The following is a 19,417-nucleotide window of genomic DNA, read 5'->3' as shown; positions in this document are numbered from 1 at the left end:
GAAATCAAACGGAGTAATAATAAATTTCGTTTTACCTTTTTTGACCTACAGACGTCCACCAGAAAACAAGAAGTGAGAGCTGTGACGGTATGTTACCTTAGCTGTGATTGGTTCGAAATAAATATAATAGCCAATCAACTCTTTCAAACTTCTAAACGTGCTCTTTACTGAGAGAAACTACAAAAGACTTGCAGGTTTAGCAGACGACGTACTTGGTCACTGTGAGCTGACAGCAACTGGTGCGCTGATCATGTGTACAGCTTATTTAGAAAGAGAAAGTTTTAGGACGAAATTCAAAGGAGTTTTCATGCTATCCATACATGTTTAAAACATGTTTATACTGTACAAAAAAAGTAAAATAAAAGCTTCACATGTGCAAGCATGTAAAATGGGAGGTAACCTTGAGATAACCTGGACAGTCCAAAGTTGGACTTGCATGTTTTCTTGTTTTAAACTACGTAACCATTCTCAAAGTGGTAGAACGTTTTGTCAAAACCCGACTTAAATGTAGCAAATAAAAACACTATGGACAGTCAGTTTAATTTTAATGACGTATTATGATGATATGATACTTGATAGGAAACAATTAAAGTCAAGTACTAAGGAAAGTGTCTGTGCAAACAACAGTAGGGTTATAGATTGATTTTGTTGAGTGTCTGTCTTGTTGAAGGATTATTTGAATTCATGATGGAGATGTGTGTGTCCTCAAGAAGATCAAAGTAGATTGCAAGTGATGTTTTCTTCTTTATTTAGGTAAGAATTAGTTACGTTTATTTTTTCATATCATTATTACCATAACTTTACTGTATATAAACCTTTTCTTTGGATATATATATATGAAACATTTAGGTCTCAACTTTTGAAGTGCTGTTCAGTGCAGCATCCCCTTCTCTTACATGCAGTGCTCACACACAAACACACACACACACACAACACACATGCACACACACACACCACACACACACACACAACACACACACACACACACACAGACACACACATCTACATGCAGACATAATTATCTGCATGCACACATGCTCATCTGTACAAACGCACACACACATGTATGTATTATATACCTCGGGCGGGTCATACCTAAGACTTGAAAATTGGCAATCTAGTGGCTGCTCCGCCTGGCGTCTGGCATTATGGGGTTAGAGCTAGGACTGGTTGGTCCGGTGTCAGAATAATGTGACTGGGTGAGACATGAAGCCTGTGCTGCGACTTCTGTCTTGTGTGTGGCGCACGTTATATGTCAATGCAGCACCGCCCTGATATGGCCCTTCGTGGTCGTCTGGGCGTTAAGCAAACAAACAAACAAACAAAAAATGTATGTGTGTATATATAGATATACTAGATGATTACCCGCTTCGCCGGGTACCGGCTTCGCCGGGAAGAAGTAGAGCCGAATACCAGGCTTCGCCGGCGCACGAAGGAAGGGAGATCTAAAAATAGTAACGTGCAGTGACCTTCTTAAAATAGTAACGTAGTAACGGGAATATGGATTGACGCCACACGAAGGAAGGGAGATCTAAAAATAGTAATGTGCAGTGACCTTCTAAAAATAGTAACGTAGTAACGGGAATATGGATTGACGCCACACGAAGGAAGGGAGATAAACGCGCAAAACAAAACACTGGAGAAGATAAGGAAGAGTTACTGGGAATGGATATAGTGGATCTACAGAAAAACCAAAATCGGTTCAGCGCTGCGCGCTGAGAGCACGTGTTGAAATATCTCATCGATGAGGTTGTGTCCGGGGTGTAGCTGAATACGGTCTCCAAATTTGAAAAAGATCGACCGAGAACTTTGGCCGTGCATCGCGAACAGACACACAGACACTAGTCGTATGTATATATAGATATATGCACGCTGACATTGACATTCACCAAGAGTAAAACACACACCTATATCTGATCTATGCTGCTACATATTATGCAACACCGAAAAGTTGGTCACTGAAGTGAACATGTGATCAGGTATATAAATTATATAAACATGTACCCCTATGTGTGTGTGTGTGTTGGTGTGTGTGTATGCGTTTGTGCATGTGTGTGTGTGTGTGAGTGTGAATGTACTTGTGAAATTTGTTTCTTCTTCTCCTTGGCGTTCGCTGGCGCTACACATTCAGTCCGGCTCGGGAGATGAAGGTCGTCGTCTTCTCCAGCTCCAGTCGACTGCCACCGAGCTCGGTTTGCAGTTGAGTGGGGGACGGCCAAACTTCTTGTCGCTTCTTTTGTGGAAAGGATGTGATCCGCTGTTTGGTGAAATTTGTTAAAATGAATTCTACCTGTTCAGATCATAGTATGATTTATTTTGCAGAGGATTACACAGGGCAAAATGCATCGCATGTGTTGGTGTCGTGCGTTTTTTGTCAACGCAGGAAGTGGCAACAGCCTTGCGTCCGTTCTACTTCATTGTGCATCCAGATCTATTTGGACAGTTTCCCATGGAGAGGGTATGTTTGTTAGCTTTTGTGCATTTCACAAATATTATTATTAGGTGCTACACATTGCAGTATGTTTGTTTCATTTGCATGTGTGTAAATATGCATACGTTTTCTGTTTGTGTGTGTGTCTGTCAATTTGTCTGTGAGCGAATATGCATGTGTGTGTGAGTGTGTGTGTGTGTGCGTGCACGTGCGTCTGTGTGTGTGTTCTTTTTACTTAATAAGCATTTGCCTCTTTTGAGTATATATAGTTCCTGAATTCAGTTGGTGTATGTTTTATGATGCCACATCCAAACAAGTAATAGTGTGAAGTATCTTTTATTCTGTATGATTCGGTTTCTATTTTTGTGTTTGATCAGGCAGTGAATGAAGATTCACTGAAGCGACTCAGTGAGTATGTCACATCACTTCAAGTCAGTGGAAGGGCTCGGCCCACTGAGCTGATCTTCTATGTCAGACAGAACAGCGAATCTGCTGGTGAGGTTTTAGTTCTTCACATCATTTGGTTGAAGTGGTATTCCTCCCCACGGAGCCATTTGTGATTTTGTTTAAAAATATGTTTAAAAACTGTGGTATTTGCAGGGGTGCTAATTTTTGGGTACATATGTAATTTCCAATTTAAACAAAAAATTCTGAATATTGATTTTGGGTTTCACTCACTCTCAGGCATAATTCTATGTTTTAAAACTTTTAGCAATGTATGTTCAGGTTCAGGGATCCTAGGATTTTTATTTTCAGGTTTGGACATAACGTTGCACTAGCACCCTTAAGGGGAATGATGGTACAATGTATTACACATCAAGAGTGGCCTGATCGAGTTTGCAGAACGAATTGAAATACTTTAGATTTATATCTACCGTACCCCACCTGTACATCGATAAGACTTCTGATTGCCTTCATACATACACTTGATCAATGCATTTTTAATCCAAAAACAAGTACGAAGTAGGCTGCTAACATTCCAAAATTCAGAATAAAAAAAAAAAAGAATGGGTCAACTATTTTGTTGACGTACTTGTGGATGTTTTGTTTTTGTCAAAAATAAAAACATTCCTTTCACTAATCATGATTCTCAGTGCACTTTTATTCAACCAGGTCAGATGAAGAAAGTGAAGGTGAAGCTTGCGGACAAAAGCCTGAGGCAGACAGTGCTGAGTATTCTCGGTTCTTGTGGACTACCTGTGGATTATATCAACAATATTCCTGTCTCCTCTGCTGAGGCCTCTGGAAAACTGTTACGGTCTCTGCAGTGGCATCCGTCCTTTTATGCAGCCACTGATCGAGCAAGCCCATTCCAGACACCAAGGGCCAATCCACAGCTCATGCTCAGGTATTAAACACCCCCCCCCCCCTCCTTTTGTCAGATTTCTTGCTCATGATAATTAAGTGGGAGATTTGTTATGCAGCTTTTCATAAACTTGAGGCTATTATCAGATACCATTCTGGAGGAAAATGTTTAATACTGTACGTGGTACCTGTGATGAAAAGACATGCTTGGGGCCAACCAAAGTGTCCTATATTGCAGGCTACCTTTTATCAATGTTATATGGTGTTGTCAAATTATTCGGAACGGTCTTTGTTAACTTACAGTTACATACAAGTGTGATTTACAAAGAGTTTTATGCAGATGGAAGGATATGTGTTAAATGAAAGTTGTTTCGTGTACCCATTTATCCTATGCACAATGTCTTTTGTTTGCATCTCAAAATTCATCTTCTTCACACATACAGGACGTGGCTACAGCTGAACATAGGTCGATCTCGTGAAAAGGTGGACGCCATTCATCATGTACAGGAAGACATCATCCAGCTTTCTGCCATGCTGCATGATGCGCTCAACGTGCAAGAGATTCGCTGGGATAGCGTCTGGGGAATCACTCACTTTCGCGGCTGTCTCAAGAGTTTCTACAGGCTGTACGCTGAACATCCCAGGACTATCAGTAGTATTCTTAAAGGTGAAGAGTGTGTGAATTTCGCTTGCTTGCATGAGAACTTGCTTGTTTGTTTAACTCAAAGACTCAAGACTCAAAGTGTTTACTGTCCTTATAAAAACAAGGAAAATTGCCATGCAATGTCAGCTATAACAGACATAAAATACATCACATTTACTAAGAATTAAGAATTGCACTTAAAACTAACAACACTAAACCGTATTACATTTACTAAGAATTTAGAGTTGCACTAAAACATCTACAAATCCTAAGCAGTCTCTCACGGCACACACATGCACACACACACACATGCACACACACACACACACTCTCTCTCTCTCACCCACTCTCTCTATCTTAGTTAAACTTGGAACCAATAAAATATCCTCAGGAAATATTTGTGTACAAAGCATTACCTGTATATTTACCTGAATTGACAACTTCCAGTGTTCCAAATGATGTATACACCAAATACACATTGATTGTTTGTTTATTTTTCTTCTTCTGTTGTTGTTACGTTATTTATAAGTCCAACTCTACAAATTCTTAAAGTAGATGCCTTTTTATCCAGACGCCTGTATAAACAGTTTCTCTTTTGCTTTTGTACTTTGCAGGGCGCAGACTCATATTCAGCAATAAAACCGGTGTTAGTCGTCTCGGTGAAATTGTTCTCAGTAGTGAGGACGTCCCAACATCATGGATGAGAGTACGTTTTGATTACATGAGTGTATATTTCTTCTATTGTAGTTGCAGATTTTTAAGAGAAATTGGTTTTTGTGTATGAATCTTTTACACCTTAAAAGTGAGTGTTTGTATACATTGAGGTGTTTATAATAATTGTATTAGTTAGTATATATATTTAAATGTTCATAATGTTGTAGTGTCTCATCTGTTTTATGCACCACCACTGTAATTTTTCATGCTTGAGATAATAGTTATTTTGCTTTAATTGCTTTGTTTAGATTTGACTTGATTGTTTTCAGTCTAAAACCAGGTTTAGTGTGTATGTGTACATGTGAACAGCTCAGATCATGGGTCAATAAAGTGTTACACAGATGGTCAAAATTAAAGTACAAGATATTGCACTGGAAGTGGAACTACACTGTTGCTTAGTGTCTGTATGAAGCTACAAGGTGAAAATAGAAAAAGAAAAACACGATTCTTGACTTTGATGGGCTTTTTCTGCTCGTAAGCACACATTCTTCCACTCATCACAGCATGCCCCATTATTGAGTTTAAAACACCAATTAAATTTTTTTGAATAAAACTCACAATTTTACAATAAGAATTTAGAGACCTGAATCAATTAGGTATATCCTACTTAGTTTGACTTTTGCGAAACTAAGTAATTACACATTTAATTGAATCAGTCAGACAGACGGAGACATAGAGAGACAGACAGAGGGAAAACAGAAATCTGAGAAAGAAACCCCTTTAAAAATGTTACCATGTTTGAAATGAAACATCGCAAGGTGAAGCCATAATTCATCACCTTTCAGTATGACGTCATGAGCGTGTTCCACACTTGAAATGACGTGTTTTTATCATGTTGTCAGCTGCACGGAGCTTGGAAGTATAATTTCCATTCAACGATCCGAGTTTGTTAAGTTTTAGCCTATTTTCAACGTCAAACACCATGAAACTATATATATTTGGAATCAGAAAATGGTAAGGAATAGATAGAAGTTGTTTTTAAGTGTCTTTTTTCATAAATAAAGATAGTGGTTAATTATCGGTTTTCTTCATTTTTAAGTATAATTATCAATACAAAACAACAAAACTATATAGTTTTAGATACAGGACGCAATAGGGAATACACCAATATAATTTTTTTGTTTCAAATATTAGTTTTTAAAAATTTGAAAAAATGACATATTTCGAACAAACATTTCAATAACAAAACTTTAAGTGACCAAACTGAAATGCAATCCCATAATCCGGCCTAGATCTGAGATTGTGTGATAAGAAATTCGATCAAATTGATGAAAAACTGTAACTGTGAAAGTGCTGCCTCGACCTTTTGGCAAACGGTAAAATATGACGTCATCAAACTGTCCTATCAATAAACGGGAAAACCTTCTATGAGAAAATCCAGTCAAAAATATCCATATCAAATTTCATAAAGATCCACTCCGTAGTTTTTGAGATATGATCTGCAGTGTGAAAAAACGCCCATAACGCCCAAAACGCAAATGATTTGGTCGTGTTCTGCTGATACTATAATGTTTTTCTTTCCTAAAACACACTATAATAGTAGCCTTTCCCAATGTCTATGCTAAAACTGACTTGTCTGTGTTGTCAATGATTTTGCTACAGTGTGAGAACACAATCTCACGCCCATAACGCTGTGACACGAAAACTTATTTGGTCGTGTTTTGCAGATACTGTAATGTTTTTCTTTCTTAAAACACACTATAATAGTAGCCCTTCCCAAATGCAATGCTAAAAATGACTGGTCTGTGTTGTCAATGATTTTCTGCGAGAATGCGATCTATCTGTTTGTCGCAAAGACCGTGTGACACGAAAGTTATGAGCTGAAGACAAAATCTGCTGAGTGCAATTACGTTTCAGAAGATAGTTGGTTAAAACAGTTTATCACTCAGACACGCAAAGGAACACTATAACTTTATTATTCAGGCCATATTTGCTTTCCTTTGTCATGTATGAAAGTACTGGCCTTGGTTGAAGAAAGTGACCTGTCGCTGTGCAACAAATTTGTCGCCATTTTCCGCCGTGTTTTGTAAATAAAACGTGTTTACTACCCACACATACAAAACGATGCTGTTGTTTCTTTTTATTTTCTTATTGTTTGATTCATGCTTAGCAGTTTAGTATGCTTTGTTTTCTTCTCAATTCAATGGATGGCTATAAAATAAGCATTTAAATGTGAAGGTGTTAAAATGACCCATGATCTGAGCTGTTCACACATGTAAACCTTTTTGCTTTTCCAGTTACTGTTGTCAGTGGGTGGTTATGACTCTGTCTTGGAGCGTCTGCCTTTCATGGAGCAGAAACTGTCAGCGCTTCTCAACGGCATCGGGATCATACGACAAGAAAGGTCACACAGTCGGGTAAGTCTAGCTTCAATGTCAGTAGAGATGTGTTCTGCTCAATTGTCCTCAAACATATTCATATCAGATTGCAGTTTTGTGGTGCCTTATCCTTGTACCACGAGGTAATGATATGGCATGAACACTCCTGTTTCATATCTTTAATGTTTTGTTGCAACTATGAGGCTGAACCATGCGCAGGCATGTGTAGCATTGTCTCAGAGATTATTTCATGCGGAAGCATAATGAACAAGCGTTGTCTCTTCTGGTCTGATTAGAATTGTGTGTACAGTGAAACTCGAAAATGTATGACCTCCAGAAACTAAAAAAACACAAAAAAAAAGGCTAGCTTATGGTATGCATGCTTAATTATAAAAAATTATAAAAATGAAACATTCACAAGAACTTCAACCTATCTGTATTTAAAGTGGACAAACAAGATACACAACAGAACAATGGCAATGAAATTGTGACTAATAGATCTGTGCATGTCGTCGGTTTTAATATGGACAAAGCAAAATCTTCAGTTTGTATATTTTGTAGGTGATGGCTGAAGATTACGAACTGTTGCTAAACAAACTGCTGAACTCCTTGAGACGTTGCCAGGATTATGTGTCCAAAGTATTTGAAGACACAGATCTGTCAGGATTTGAAATGGTGGTGGATGGGTTAGTGACATATATGTAAAGTCGAATTCTCTATTATTTAATATTTTAATTTATATGAACAATTTAATGTTGGATTATGTGCTATATTCTTTTTTAGTAAAGTCTTGTGACAGTACTAGACACAAAACAACACTTGCCTGCAAACATGTATACGGCTCCGTTCAGGTGCGCGCACACATACACACACACACACATTCACACGCATACGCTTGCATGCACACACATATATGTACATTTAAAAGTACTGGGCCACAGTCATGTGCACACCTAGTTCAAAATCATATTTACATGTACAGTGAAAGGACAGAAAAACTTTCGTAGATCTATGTAAGCAAATCTAGTAACAAAGAGAAAAACTGTGGAAGTAATCCTGAGCTAAAAGACGGTAAATCTGAAATCCTGAGAGTAACTTTGAAATCTGAAATCCCTAGTTCCTTACAGTTACCTAAAAATGACTGCAATGGATGTAGAAAGCATATTTTCAGTGTTTTCCTCCTTTTACAGTGAGAATGCCCCCATGACGCTGACATCAACAGGTTCTTTCCTCATCCCAGCCTCCATGCCTGGCACCATGGTGATCGACTACATACACACTCACAAGGCCGAGGCATACACTGTGCTTAGGGATATACACAGGTGACGTTTTCATAGAATTATTGTAAAAATATGTGTCCATGAAAATGGCAGATTTTTTCTCCTTTGAACTAAGCTAATATTTTAGTTAATTTGTTCCAGTGTTTCTTGTGTGCATATTAGTAGTGGGAAAATAAAGTGTGCATGTGTGTGTGCACATGCATACTTATTTGTATGAAAAATGTTTTCTCACAATGTTGTTTAATACAAAAAATTCTTTTGATCCTCTCTCTGATCAATTTCAGTTCCCTGAGAAAGGAGGCAGAGTGCGTAGAGAAGTGTGCTTTGGCGCTGGAACTACTAGAGATTAGCAAGGACGAGAATGTAACACCACAGCAGATGATCAGCTGCTGTGAAAGACTGACGTCAGAGTACTGGAGACTGTGTGTTTCGCTGCATCAGTCCAGGATACAAGTGTCACACTACTACTCCGTCATGCAGGATGGCAAGATTTGTATCCCTTGGGACTGGATTGGGGACGACTCATGACAATTTGAGAGTCCTTAGATTGTGTCTTACTTCAGTGCAGTGTACAGTCGAACCCACTTAAAACGAACACGCTAGTTACGAATTTTGACTTATAACGAATTAGTTTTAAGTTCCCAACTGAATACCTCTTTCTTCATGCTTAAAAAAAATGCTTAAAACGAATTCTTTATAACGAATTTACGCTTATAACGAGCACTTTTTGGATTCCCAAGCATGCATAATGTCTGTAATTTACTCACGCTTATGACGAAATCTTTAAACTCGTCCCGAGATCGACATATATCATGGGAATTTGAGAAGTTTGAATACATGTGTCAAAGTCTTCCCTTGCGTCGACTGCTTGAACCATTGCTCAACCGATCACTGAATAAAGTTAAACTGATTACACTGTACTCACAAAACAATTTCAAATTTAGAATCAAAGTGATTGATAGCTCAGACACTGAACATGAATGACTGACTGACGTTTATTTCCTTCGCGAATACCAAAAACGAAACATCGAACGGAAGCCAAAAAATATAGATGCCAGAGTGGTTTCCCTTGGACAAGGGAAACCACACTCTCAACGTTTGCGTTCGCTGGTTCGCGATAGTTTATCAGTCAGTCAGTGCTTTCGATTTGGATTTGAACATCATGTTGCAACAAAAAAACAAAAAACTAAATTGGCCAAGGTTTGCTACCCGTCGCCAAGGTAAGTGATTCCGGACAAATGATAGGAACACCGCGAATGTGGACAGTGTCAGTGTGTGCGCGTGTGTGTGACCAAAAACGTAACAACTGGATGAAACATCTGTGTGCTCACTCTCACTCAAACTCAACAATCATCACTCAACATGAGACACACATGAACATGTACCTGAATATGTCACTTTATTGTCTAAACGTGAAGCAGCATGAAAGTTGCGAAAGAAACAAATTGAAACACCATAAAATGTACAAGACTTAAAAATAAAAAAATAAAAAAAAATCAATCAATTTTCTTAATACGAATTTTGGTTAAGACGAACTTTTTTTCCGATCCCCAGTGATTCGTCTTAAGCGTGTTCGACTGTATATCATTTTGAGGGGGGGGGGAAGGAGGGAGAAAACAAAGTAGTTACTGTTGAGAATCATGAAATTGTAAAGAGCCTGAAAGCATGGCCCAATTCGACATGTATCTCTGGAGCTTTGCAAATGCTGGATAACCACTGATTGGCAGGAAAATCTCATACCTGGTTAACGATACCATGATGGCCATTTCAGCTTCACAGAGGGTGATGTCCCAGTAGATTTTACAAAGCCCGATTACTTACATGGAGATTTACTTGTGAAGTACTGTGCAAGAGATGATACATTTTTATTAGAGAACTCGAATGTCCTAATTTATCAAACTGACAGTTTAAACTATAGTAAAGGGTTTTGAAACAACCTAGGCAACACTATCCCATACTTAGGAGAGACAATCTGTGCTGCCTTCAGTATGAGATGACTGTGTGAACGGTTGTGTGCTTTTTGTGTGGTACATTTCTTTGATAGTTTGATGAATTTTACTTGAGTACTGCTGAAATGTGTGGGTGCAAACAAAAATGTCTGACTGCACTGAATGAGGTGTCTAATTACAAGCACATTGGTGTGTTTTCTGATGAAAGTGGTGTTGATCATGTTGATCATTTATACACATGAGAGGTCTGCCAAAATGTTTTATCTCTTTGCATAAAATAATTATGTGTGTGCATGAAGGTAGTATATTTGCTTTTGAAAGTGTGAAAGAGTTTTACTTGAGAACAGCTGAAAATGTGTGGGTGCAAATGAAATGTTTGTAGTTACACTGAATCAGGTTTCTAATTCATGCTTGTGCATCAAGGTAAAGGTAGTTTGTTGTCAAACCAGCCTGTACTTGGCAAACAGCCTGTGTCCATTTTGCTGAGGTTATTACTTAATCTGTCAACTAGTCGTATGCATGTTGTCTTGGTAGTCTTATTAGAAGGTGAACCACTGTATACAGTTTTACAATAAAACTTACAAGCACAGTGGGGTTTTTTAAAAATATTATGAAAGTGGTGTTGATTGTGATGTTCATTATGCACATGAGAGAGGTCTGCCAAAAATGTTTTATCTCTTTGCATAACAAATATAAAAGTAAATCTCAAGCAACTTGTCTTTATTTGTAAGACTTTAAAACACCTGTCACATGGTCATGCAATGTTCCACTCTTATGATACAACACAACCAGAGTGTACTGTCATCATTAGTCAGTCACTTTCACATCCACTTGTTCCCAAACTGTAGGGTAAAGATCAATATCTGTTCAAAACATCAGTAACAATTAAACAAATCTGCCAATCCTCATTACATGAGGATTGTATGACTTTTAACATATCGTTGGCATTGCCTGGTCATATCACATCCATCAACTTTTCTGCGTTATTAAAACTCATGCACATGTGACGGTCTAAATTCCTTTAATCGGTTCTACTCATCTCATTCTGATTCAAGGTTGCGTACTTGTTGCTCATAATCATATTCTCTCAGACCTGTTTTTTCTCTCTATAAGTAACTCATAAATGTTCAATATCAATGGTTAATTCTTTACACACGACATACGATTTTGTACAGATATAAGTATAAAGATTACAGCAGGGACCATAACTTAATTTTACATAAATGTTACACCATGCTGATACAGACACTGAGTACATCTGTCCCCGATTCCTTAGTTACAGACATGCAACATTTATTTATTGAAGAGATTTCTATAGAGCATAACTAAAACATGGGTGAAAGCTATGAAAATCAAATTGACTGAAAATTTTTTGAGGCAGGGGTCCAGGGGCCGCCCAGGCCCTGGCGGGGTACGGGGCAGGGCCCCATTAGGGGGTCCAGGGGGGCAACGCCCCCCGGCCGAAAACGAATTTTTGCATTATACATTGTGATTTTGTGGCCTTTCCTGGCAAAAAAATACACTTTTTGTCACTATCATGCAGGTCAAAAAAATACCTTCAGATTCTAATGATATGGTAAAAAGGGTAAACAAAATCAAAACAATTCACAGAAGTAATCATTTTTCTTTTGTATCTTTTCACACTTGCATCTTCCAACACAACGACACAATTGATAACAATTAACATTGACAACAGCCAATTACTAAATGAAATAGAAACTGAACAACTGAAATAAAAGTTCAAAATATTTAATTATAAGAAGCAAACATTGCCAGACAGGCATTGAAATAAATGATGAAACAGAATGTCACACATGCAAACAGCATGATGTAGCACTGCACAAAATAGCAACTAAGCAGTAGCATCTCTTATAGTGCAAAGTTCTCAAGGAAAAGCACTTGAGTTTCAAGCACCAAACTTATCACACACAGTTTTAGTTTCATGAACTCCAACCAGTCCCATCGCCTTTGTTGGCTAGACCAGCATCAATAAGATCTGTCCATGCGTTTTCCGCAGAAATCATGTCACCACTTCGTAATGCCTGCCAAAACGCGAGAACTTTTTTTTTTATCGTGATGCAGAGCGAATCCGAAAGCGAAGAAACCTCACCTACGGGGTTTACCGCATAGCAGTTCGAAAACGCGTTCCGCTTAAAAAATAAAAAATAAAAAAAAATAAAAAAAAATTTTTTTTAATAAAAATTGCGGATTGACGGAATTTCCGTCAGACTTATTTTCAGATTGACGGATTTCAGTCAATTGACGGGCTACTTTCACCCATGCTAAAAGCACTATGCAACATTCATGCTCCTGGTTACAAAGGTAAAGTACACACATGCCTGCAAGCAAAATAATTCAAGTTGAAGTACAAAAATGTCAGGTTTGTACACATAAGCGTACTGTATTTCATATTGTATTGATCCATTGCTAGGAAATTGGAAAGCTAGCAGCAACAAGTCGTGCTAACCAGGTGTGTGGAAGATTAGGTGTAATAAGCCACCTGCACTTATTAGTATGACCAGAAGGGACATAGATACCGTGTTTGAGTCATCACATATGGTTGACATATCCCATGCCTGGATTCAAACCTGTCTGCTGCTCATCCGTTTTCAAAATTTGTGTACAGCAAGTATATATTGTTACACAAATGATCCGTTATTCTCAGCAGCAAAAATGAACCGCATAAACAAAGTGCAAATTATGCAGAATGAATGCATCTCAGAGGTATACTTGCATTGAGCAGCAATGAGTGTTGTTCACAATATACAGTGCTTGTTTCGTCATACCAATCTGTTTCAATGAATACATGCAGACAAAAATGAACATAAGCTGTCACCATAAAATAGATACGAAAATAAGTAAATGGTTAACTATATTTAAATCTGTTACATGTCGTGCTATCATAATCATGCCCCAAATGGTTTAACTGTTACAACATTTATCATGCTATTATATTGACAGATGAATGACGAAATTATCACACGGCAGAAAGAGAGACAGCAGTAAAATCAAAGAGAGAGTCATTCAGGATATAGTCCATTATGTTAACCCGATTTACAAAGGCCAACCGATTCCTCTACACATCATAATACATGCAACGATGTTTAAAACATTCCGACATTGTGTTCGAAATCCTGTCACATTCATATCAGCCACTTTCTTTCACTCCATTGCCGGCAACTCCTTTCCAGGAGATTACTTGTCATCTGTGTTCTTTCCTTTTTGCGCACGTGCGTGTGTGTGTGTGCGTGCGTGCGCGTAGCAGTTTCAACCTGAACATTTTGACACACTATGTCCAATGAGGTTTGTTCCTGCGGCTGTGTAGACATTGCACATTGGGTGTGTACATTTACAAAACATATTACTACATCTGTACAGCATTAAATCACAGTAATTATTATAGTCCAGTGTCTGAAAATGATGTTCATTTAAGAGACGGGTCGCATGGCATCGGAGTGCCAAGTGCGGATGTTGGCCAGAGCGCGGTTGAGCTTGTTGCACCACACGATGCGCTCCTCCTTGGTGTCTGCTGACAGCATGTGTCTGCAACAACAAAGGGTGCTGGGTAAGCAATACATTGATTCAAAGGCCATGCTCATCACAGGGGTGGTATGCGGGTAAATTTGCCAAGGCTTACTCCAAAGTTACGCCCTCCTAAGAAACCCCCTAAAACTGAGAAATTTCTAGAATTTGGACATCAAAAATGGGCTATTTGATACGTTTTTGATCAACAGAAAAAACTTTATGCGTATCCACACACAAATCCCATACCTGTGATTAGTACATCCTGCTTCACAACAACCTCCAAAACATTAACTGGTTTGCGATGTAACTGCTGTTTACTTCAGACGTAATTAAGCATGTCGCTAAAATGGTTTCCAATACCGCTCTTGGATACTTGACAAATGACTGCACTGCTTCTCATCTTCATTTGATATCATCACTACCATCCATGACAATAAAGCACCAGAAAGCAGGAACAGAACAGTCACTTGCTTCTGTACTTAGTGAAAACCAAGTATACGTGCAAAAGTATACGCATATCACATCAATAAATTTGAGGACAACTTCCACAAAGCATGACCAGATAGTCTTACCTTTTTCCTACAGACTATCATCAGCATTACAAACTTATATACACTGCACTAAAAGGAGCACAGCTTGCTGAGGCCAGTAACATCACATCAGTACAAAAAAGCCAAAGGGCATTTATTTTACCTGATAGTTGTCATGGTATTGTAGGTCCTGGAGATGAGAGTGTCCTTCTCTCCCTTGCGTGGCTGTCGCACAACAGCCAGCTCAAAGGTGTTTGGTCGAGCACAGACGTCTCGAGAGATGAGACCCACTTTTTCCGTGATGCAGCGCTTCAGGTCGATGTACCCAATGGGGTCCTACAAAAACAAAAGTTTGTTTTTCTAACATAAAACTTCATCCTAGAAAGCAGAGCATGGCTGGCTAAATGGCTGTGCAGAAAAGTCATATCATTTTGTGAAAATCATGTGGTACAAAATTTTAGTTATGAAGAAGTTGTTGCAATACAGAAAAAAAGAGTATAAATTGAGTACACAAAGATCAGAAACTTTTTGTTTTGTTCCTGAATACATTGCAAAGGTTGAACAATCATGTATCATTTGTTCCCATAAACTTGATGCGGCCAAGCCAATCTGAGGGAATAGTATGGAGAGCCATGCGCAGGGGGGTTGGGGGTGGGGTAGATTTTCAACTTTGTATGCATGGTTTCATTCTTGTTGCATTTGGTGTAAATGCAATGCAATTTTTGTGTGAAATGTGTAATTGCAGTGACAAGTAAATGTGAGAATAGCAACTGACCTTTCTGGACTCATCATCAGGATATTTCCAGAACTGCAACTTGTTGCCACTGAGAGCACACCAGCGGCGGTGCCACGACCCAAAGCCACTCACGTCCTCAAACATGGTCTGCAACACAGTATAATATAATCAGCATGTGCTAGGAACACACTGTATCTCACAGTCAGCATGTGCTAGGTATCTGACAGACAGTGCAATTATTCATGTAAGCAAGTTACTCTGCTATAGTTAATGCAGGGCTTAAGATGGAACAAGACAAAAAAAGTAAGAAATTTTGGCGTGTGGATTATCAAAGTGGCTAAGCAAAGTAGGTGTCTCTCTTAAGGGTCCCTGGAAAGTATTGAACTTCAACCAAATCTTAGCTATCTGGTAATTTTTGGTAAAAGAGAGGCAAGGTGAACAGGCTTCAGGCACTCAGGGGCGAGGAAAACAATCTTTCATTGGAGAAAATCCTCCAAAAGGAGGATTTCAAGCCCAGATAATGACATTTGATGCTGCAATAGAAAATAAATAAACTTTGGTGCAATGTTTATATATTTGTTTTACTTTATACATGCAGTGCAGATAACATTTTCTTGTCAATCATGAGCACAGAAAAAATGAAAGCCTTGAGTCTTGAAGTTATGTCCACAAAAGCTATTGATACAGAGAAAAAGTTGTGCTTACCAGGAACCCCCTTTCCTCCACACTGGCTTCCATCAAACACTTGAGGTTCATGTAGATGGTGCCATGCAGAGGGGACAGGTGAGACAACTGCAACAACACGGCGAACATTTTAATACTGTCATCTGCTCATATTCCAATCATTCATGGTTAATTACAAACACCAATCACTGCCTCAAAGAACACACATGTAATAACTAATATTCATGTTACAAAGTTGAAATTACTATACCTAAAAAGAAATGTGAAGGATCAAAATCTATCTGCAGTATACAGTTTTGGATTTTATTTGCATGCAGTTTGGCTATGTATTTAAAACAGCGGTTCAGCATTAATCTTCAGTGAAAAGCATGAGTCACTGCTGTCTGAAATTCTTTTTGATCACATGGGAATTCACACTACAGTGCCAGATAATCACTAAATGCTGGAGAGTTCTTGATGTACATCACCAGATGTTTTTGCCACTTGATCCATTCAATACGTAGATAACTGTCAATAAGAATAATAAAACACTAAGAGTGTTACTGACCCTTTCCAGGTTGAAGCTGCGTTTGTCCAGCGACTTCATGGTCAGTTGCAGACTGGTCACTTGAGAAAAGCTGGTTGTCCTCACAGCCATGGGGCCACCAGGGCTTTGGACTGTTACAGAATAACAACAATGTCAACACACAAGGAAACTGAAAAGACAAAGATGCCTATCATACATGACAGTTCCACCATTTGTGAACCTCACAATGACGAGCTGATAAAACTAGGGCCTAAAAAAAAAATAGGTGTGGTTACGGTAACCCGACCTACCCTATTTTTAGGGGCCGACCCTATAACTTTTTATTACATTTGTCCCCAAAAAAAAAAAAAAACGAGTGCAGAAAACGCAATGAAAGCAAAAGCGCTCGAGTCGCACACTTATTTCCCTGTCAAGTAGGTTTAATTTGTACACATTAAAAAAAAAAAGTAAAAAAAAAAAAAAGGGCTAACTTCCTACCCTATTTTTTTTGGCTATGTAACCGTAACCACACCTATTTTTTTGGGGGGCCTAGTGTGTGTGTGTGTGTGCATGTTCTTACACATGCACATGCTTGGGTCTGTGCAATAGTTATTAGCTGTATACAGATTAAGACGGGAGTAAGTTGCCATCAGTACTTTCAAACGACACCCATCTACCAGGTAGTAAAGCTTCTTTTATGTTTCAGATTCCTAGGAATGGTTGACATAGTTTGAAGTTAACTTACAATTCTCTCTATAAAGAAATCAGCTTTCAACAAGCATGCTGTGTCACTCACATAGCACAATGTCAAAACATACATGAGTGAAGACGTTTGTTTTACAACATTCTTTACTGTGTTTCATTGGGCTATCAGTGTTGCAAAAGATAGATCGTGAGTATGATTTACTTCTGCGTGCTGAAATTAAATAATTATCCAATAGACATGCAACACTGTGGTTAAAACAATAAATAGACGGCATGAATACAAGTTTAGAATGCAATATCATCTCAAATTACCATAATGGTCAAATAGGCAAAAAACAAATCAAAAAGGTACACATGATTTCAGAAAATAATGGTACTGGGGAATACTAGACTTCACAATCTTGTAAGATCACCAAGATTAGTTCAAATAAAAGAATATAAACTAAGCCACCACATGAAAGGAATGTAAAATAAAAAATGTGGATTATGTTTGAGTACAAAAGCAGGCAATGAACAGACAGAGAAATTGCAACACAACAGTGACAGTTTACATAGTAAGATTTGAATCGATGCAAATCATAAAATGATTTTTATCGTCTGTCTGTATCACAACATAATCTACGGAGAACACATCAGGGTCCCCACTGGTTTTTAGAAACAAAATTCCATGACTTTTCCATGACTTTCCATGAGCCTCAATAACATTTTCCATGACTAGATCCACAGGTCGCCATTTCCGAACACGCAAACTTTTTACGTCTTGTCACTGCCAGTTTTGACACTGGCTTGCTTTGCACTGAATTTGAGTCAGTTTCTACGCAGTGTCTCTTCGACAAGCAAGTCAAGCATTTGCTACGCAGTCAGATTATCGGTAATGTTTGCTGGTCCTGTCATTTCACTAAACTGGACCAGCCACTGTTTGTATCCATCTGCACTTTCGTAAATTCTGTTTCGTGTGACTTGACGAACTGTCATTTTTTTCACCGCGATACACAGTTCATTGCGAAGATCTTCCTCAGTAATTCGTTCCAATTCTGCATACTTTTTGTTGTCAAGAAACAACTCGAAAGAAAGTTTCAAACTCATCATCCTCCATCTTGCTTGTCGAAGCGCTAAAGTATTTTATCGATGCAAAAACAAAAGCAGAAAACTTCGACGAAACCGACTCAAATGCAGCGCAGACGACACGACGAGATAACGGAAGGAAGTGAGCCTCGCAAATACGAACGAGAAGTTGGTCATACGAACAAGCCTTGTGCAGGCGACGCAAATCGCCGCTGGCTGGGGCAACGAAAATCGTAAAGGTTAATTTTTTTTCTTTCTTATTTTTGTGAAATTCCATGACTTTCCATGGCTTGAATTGAAATTCCATGACTTTCCAGGCCTGGAAAATTAAAAATCAAATTCCATGATTTTCCAGGTTTTCCATGACCTGTACGAACCCTGACACATGCACATGCCGTAATAACGGAGAGGAAACATTCTTGCTGGAAACAAAAAGCAATGCTTCAAAAGACAACCCAAAAGCCAGAGAAAATGAAAACAAGTGAAAAAAGAAGACAGAAAATAGAGAAAGACAAAAAAGTAGGCTCAACTAAAAAGCTTTACACCACTGAGCAGTAGAAGCATAAGAAAAAGCTCTTAAAGCACTGTAGAATGGATATAATGAAAGTCTACATGTCATAAAAAAAAGTCTTAAAGCTCATGTTAGTTGTAAAAACCCAAACAAGAGTGTTACACATAGAAAAATGTAGAGCTCAGTTGTGCAGCTTCAAGTACAGAAAGACGCCACTTGACAGTGAGAAATTCTGTGCACTCTTCCACTGAGGTGCAACTACAAGAAGATGACATGATGTATATTATGGCTTACTCTTTTCAACCTGCCCCAAATAGGCTGTACCTGTCAATGCGCTGCCTTTCATTTTCTTTGGCGTCTTCTTCTTCTTGTCTTTCCCAATGTGCTCGCGGGACACAGACTGAAATGCACAAACAGCAATGAATGAAGTATGCATTTTGAAAAACTCACTATAGTTATCCTGAACATTTACCCCATTTTTGTGCTATTGTGTTTTGTTCACACAATTCACGTCTG

The 19,417-nt window shown here is 38.5% G+C and overlaps 3 protein-coding genes across 9 annotated transcripts in view; 1 reads left to right on the top strand and 2 right to left on the bottom strand.

Annotated features, from left to right (window-relative positions):
• LOC138971230 (protein NDRG3-like) overlaps positions 1–110 on the bottom strand; it is a 30,008-nt gene extending 29,898 nt beyond the window's left edge. For 2 of the 3 annotated variants that reach the window (XM_070343921.1, XM_070343930.1), the window contains exon 1: positions 36–110. The gene's annotated coding sequence lies outside the window, so the exon portion shown is untranslated. The remainder of the gene's footprint in view (positions 1–35) is intronic. The other variant, XM_070343936.1, reaches the window with a different exon arrangement.
• An 80-nt stretch (positions 111–190) lies between these two features.
• LOC138971223 (T-cell activation inhibitor, mitochondrial-like) lies at positions 191–9,258 on the top strand. Its single transcript, XM_070343909.1, has 11 exons — positions 191–239; positions 671–753; positions 2,323–2,458; positions 2,809–2,926; positions 3,545–3,779; positions 4,180–4,403; positions 4,994–5,085; positions 7,331–7,450; positions 7,973–8,097; positions 8,602–8,733; positions 8,976–9,258. Exons 2-11 carry the CDS (start codon positions 734–736, stop codon positions 9,217–9,219), a joined length of 1,446 nt encoding a protein of 481 aa, XP_070200010.1. The 5' UTR covers positions 191–239; positions 671–733; the 3' UTR covers positions 9,220–9,258.
• Positions 9,259–12,928: 3,670 nt separating this feature from the next.
• The window catches only part of LOC138971196 (anillin-like), a 45,372-nt gene continuing 38,883 nt past the window's right edge, over positions 12,929–19,417 (bottom strand). For 3 of the 5 annotated variants that reach the window (XM_070343864.1, XM_070343889.1, XM_070343881.1), the window contains 6 exons: positions 19,196–19,301; positions 16,663–16,772; positions 16,137–16,223; positions 15,471–15,578; positions 14,859–15,031; positions 12,929–14,183 (listed from right to left, as the gene is read on the bottom strand). In XM_070343864.1, coding sequence (XP_070199965.1) covers positions 14,069–14,183; positions 14,859–15,031; positions 15,471–15,578; positions 16,137–16,223; positions 16,663–16,772; positions 19,196–19,301 — 699 coding nt within the window. In that variant the 3' untranslated portion in view covers positions 12,929–14,068. The remainder of the gene's footprint in view (positions 14,184–14,858; positions 15,032–15,470; positions 15,579–16,136; positions 16,224–16,662; positions 16,773–19,195; positions 19,302–19,417) is intronic. The other 2 variants (XM_070343872.1, XM_070343897.1) reach the window with 1 other exon arrangement.

The sequence above is a fragment of the Littorina saxatilis genome, linkage group LG1, assembly GCF_037325665.1.
Source record: "Littorina saxatilis isolate snail1 linkage group LG1, US_GU_Lsax_2.0, whole genome shotgun sequence".
Taxonomy (NCBI): Eukaryota; Metazoa; Mollusca; class Gastropoda; order Littorinimorpha; family Littorinidae; genus Littorina; species Littorina saxatilis.
This window is presented reverse-complemented; position numbering and strand designations above follow the sequence as displayed.

What these genes read in the sequence shown, in the direction of transcription:
- LOC138971223 (XM_070343909.1), top strand. Translation starts at nt 734, where the DNA reads ATGTTTTCTTCTTTATTTAG. An exon ending in ACAGAACAGCGAATCTGCTG is followed by an intron (nt 2,927 to 3,544) that starts GTGAGGTTTTAG and finishes TTATTCAACCAG; the next exon opens with GTCAGATGAAGAAAGTGAAG. An exon ending in TCCCAACATCATGGATGAGA is followed by an intron (nt 5,086 to 7,330) that starts GTACGTTTTGAT and finishes TTGCTTTTCCAG; the next exon opens with TTACTGTTGTCAGTGGGTGG.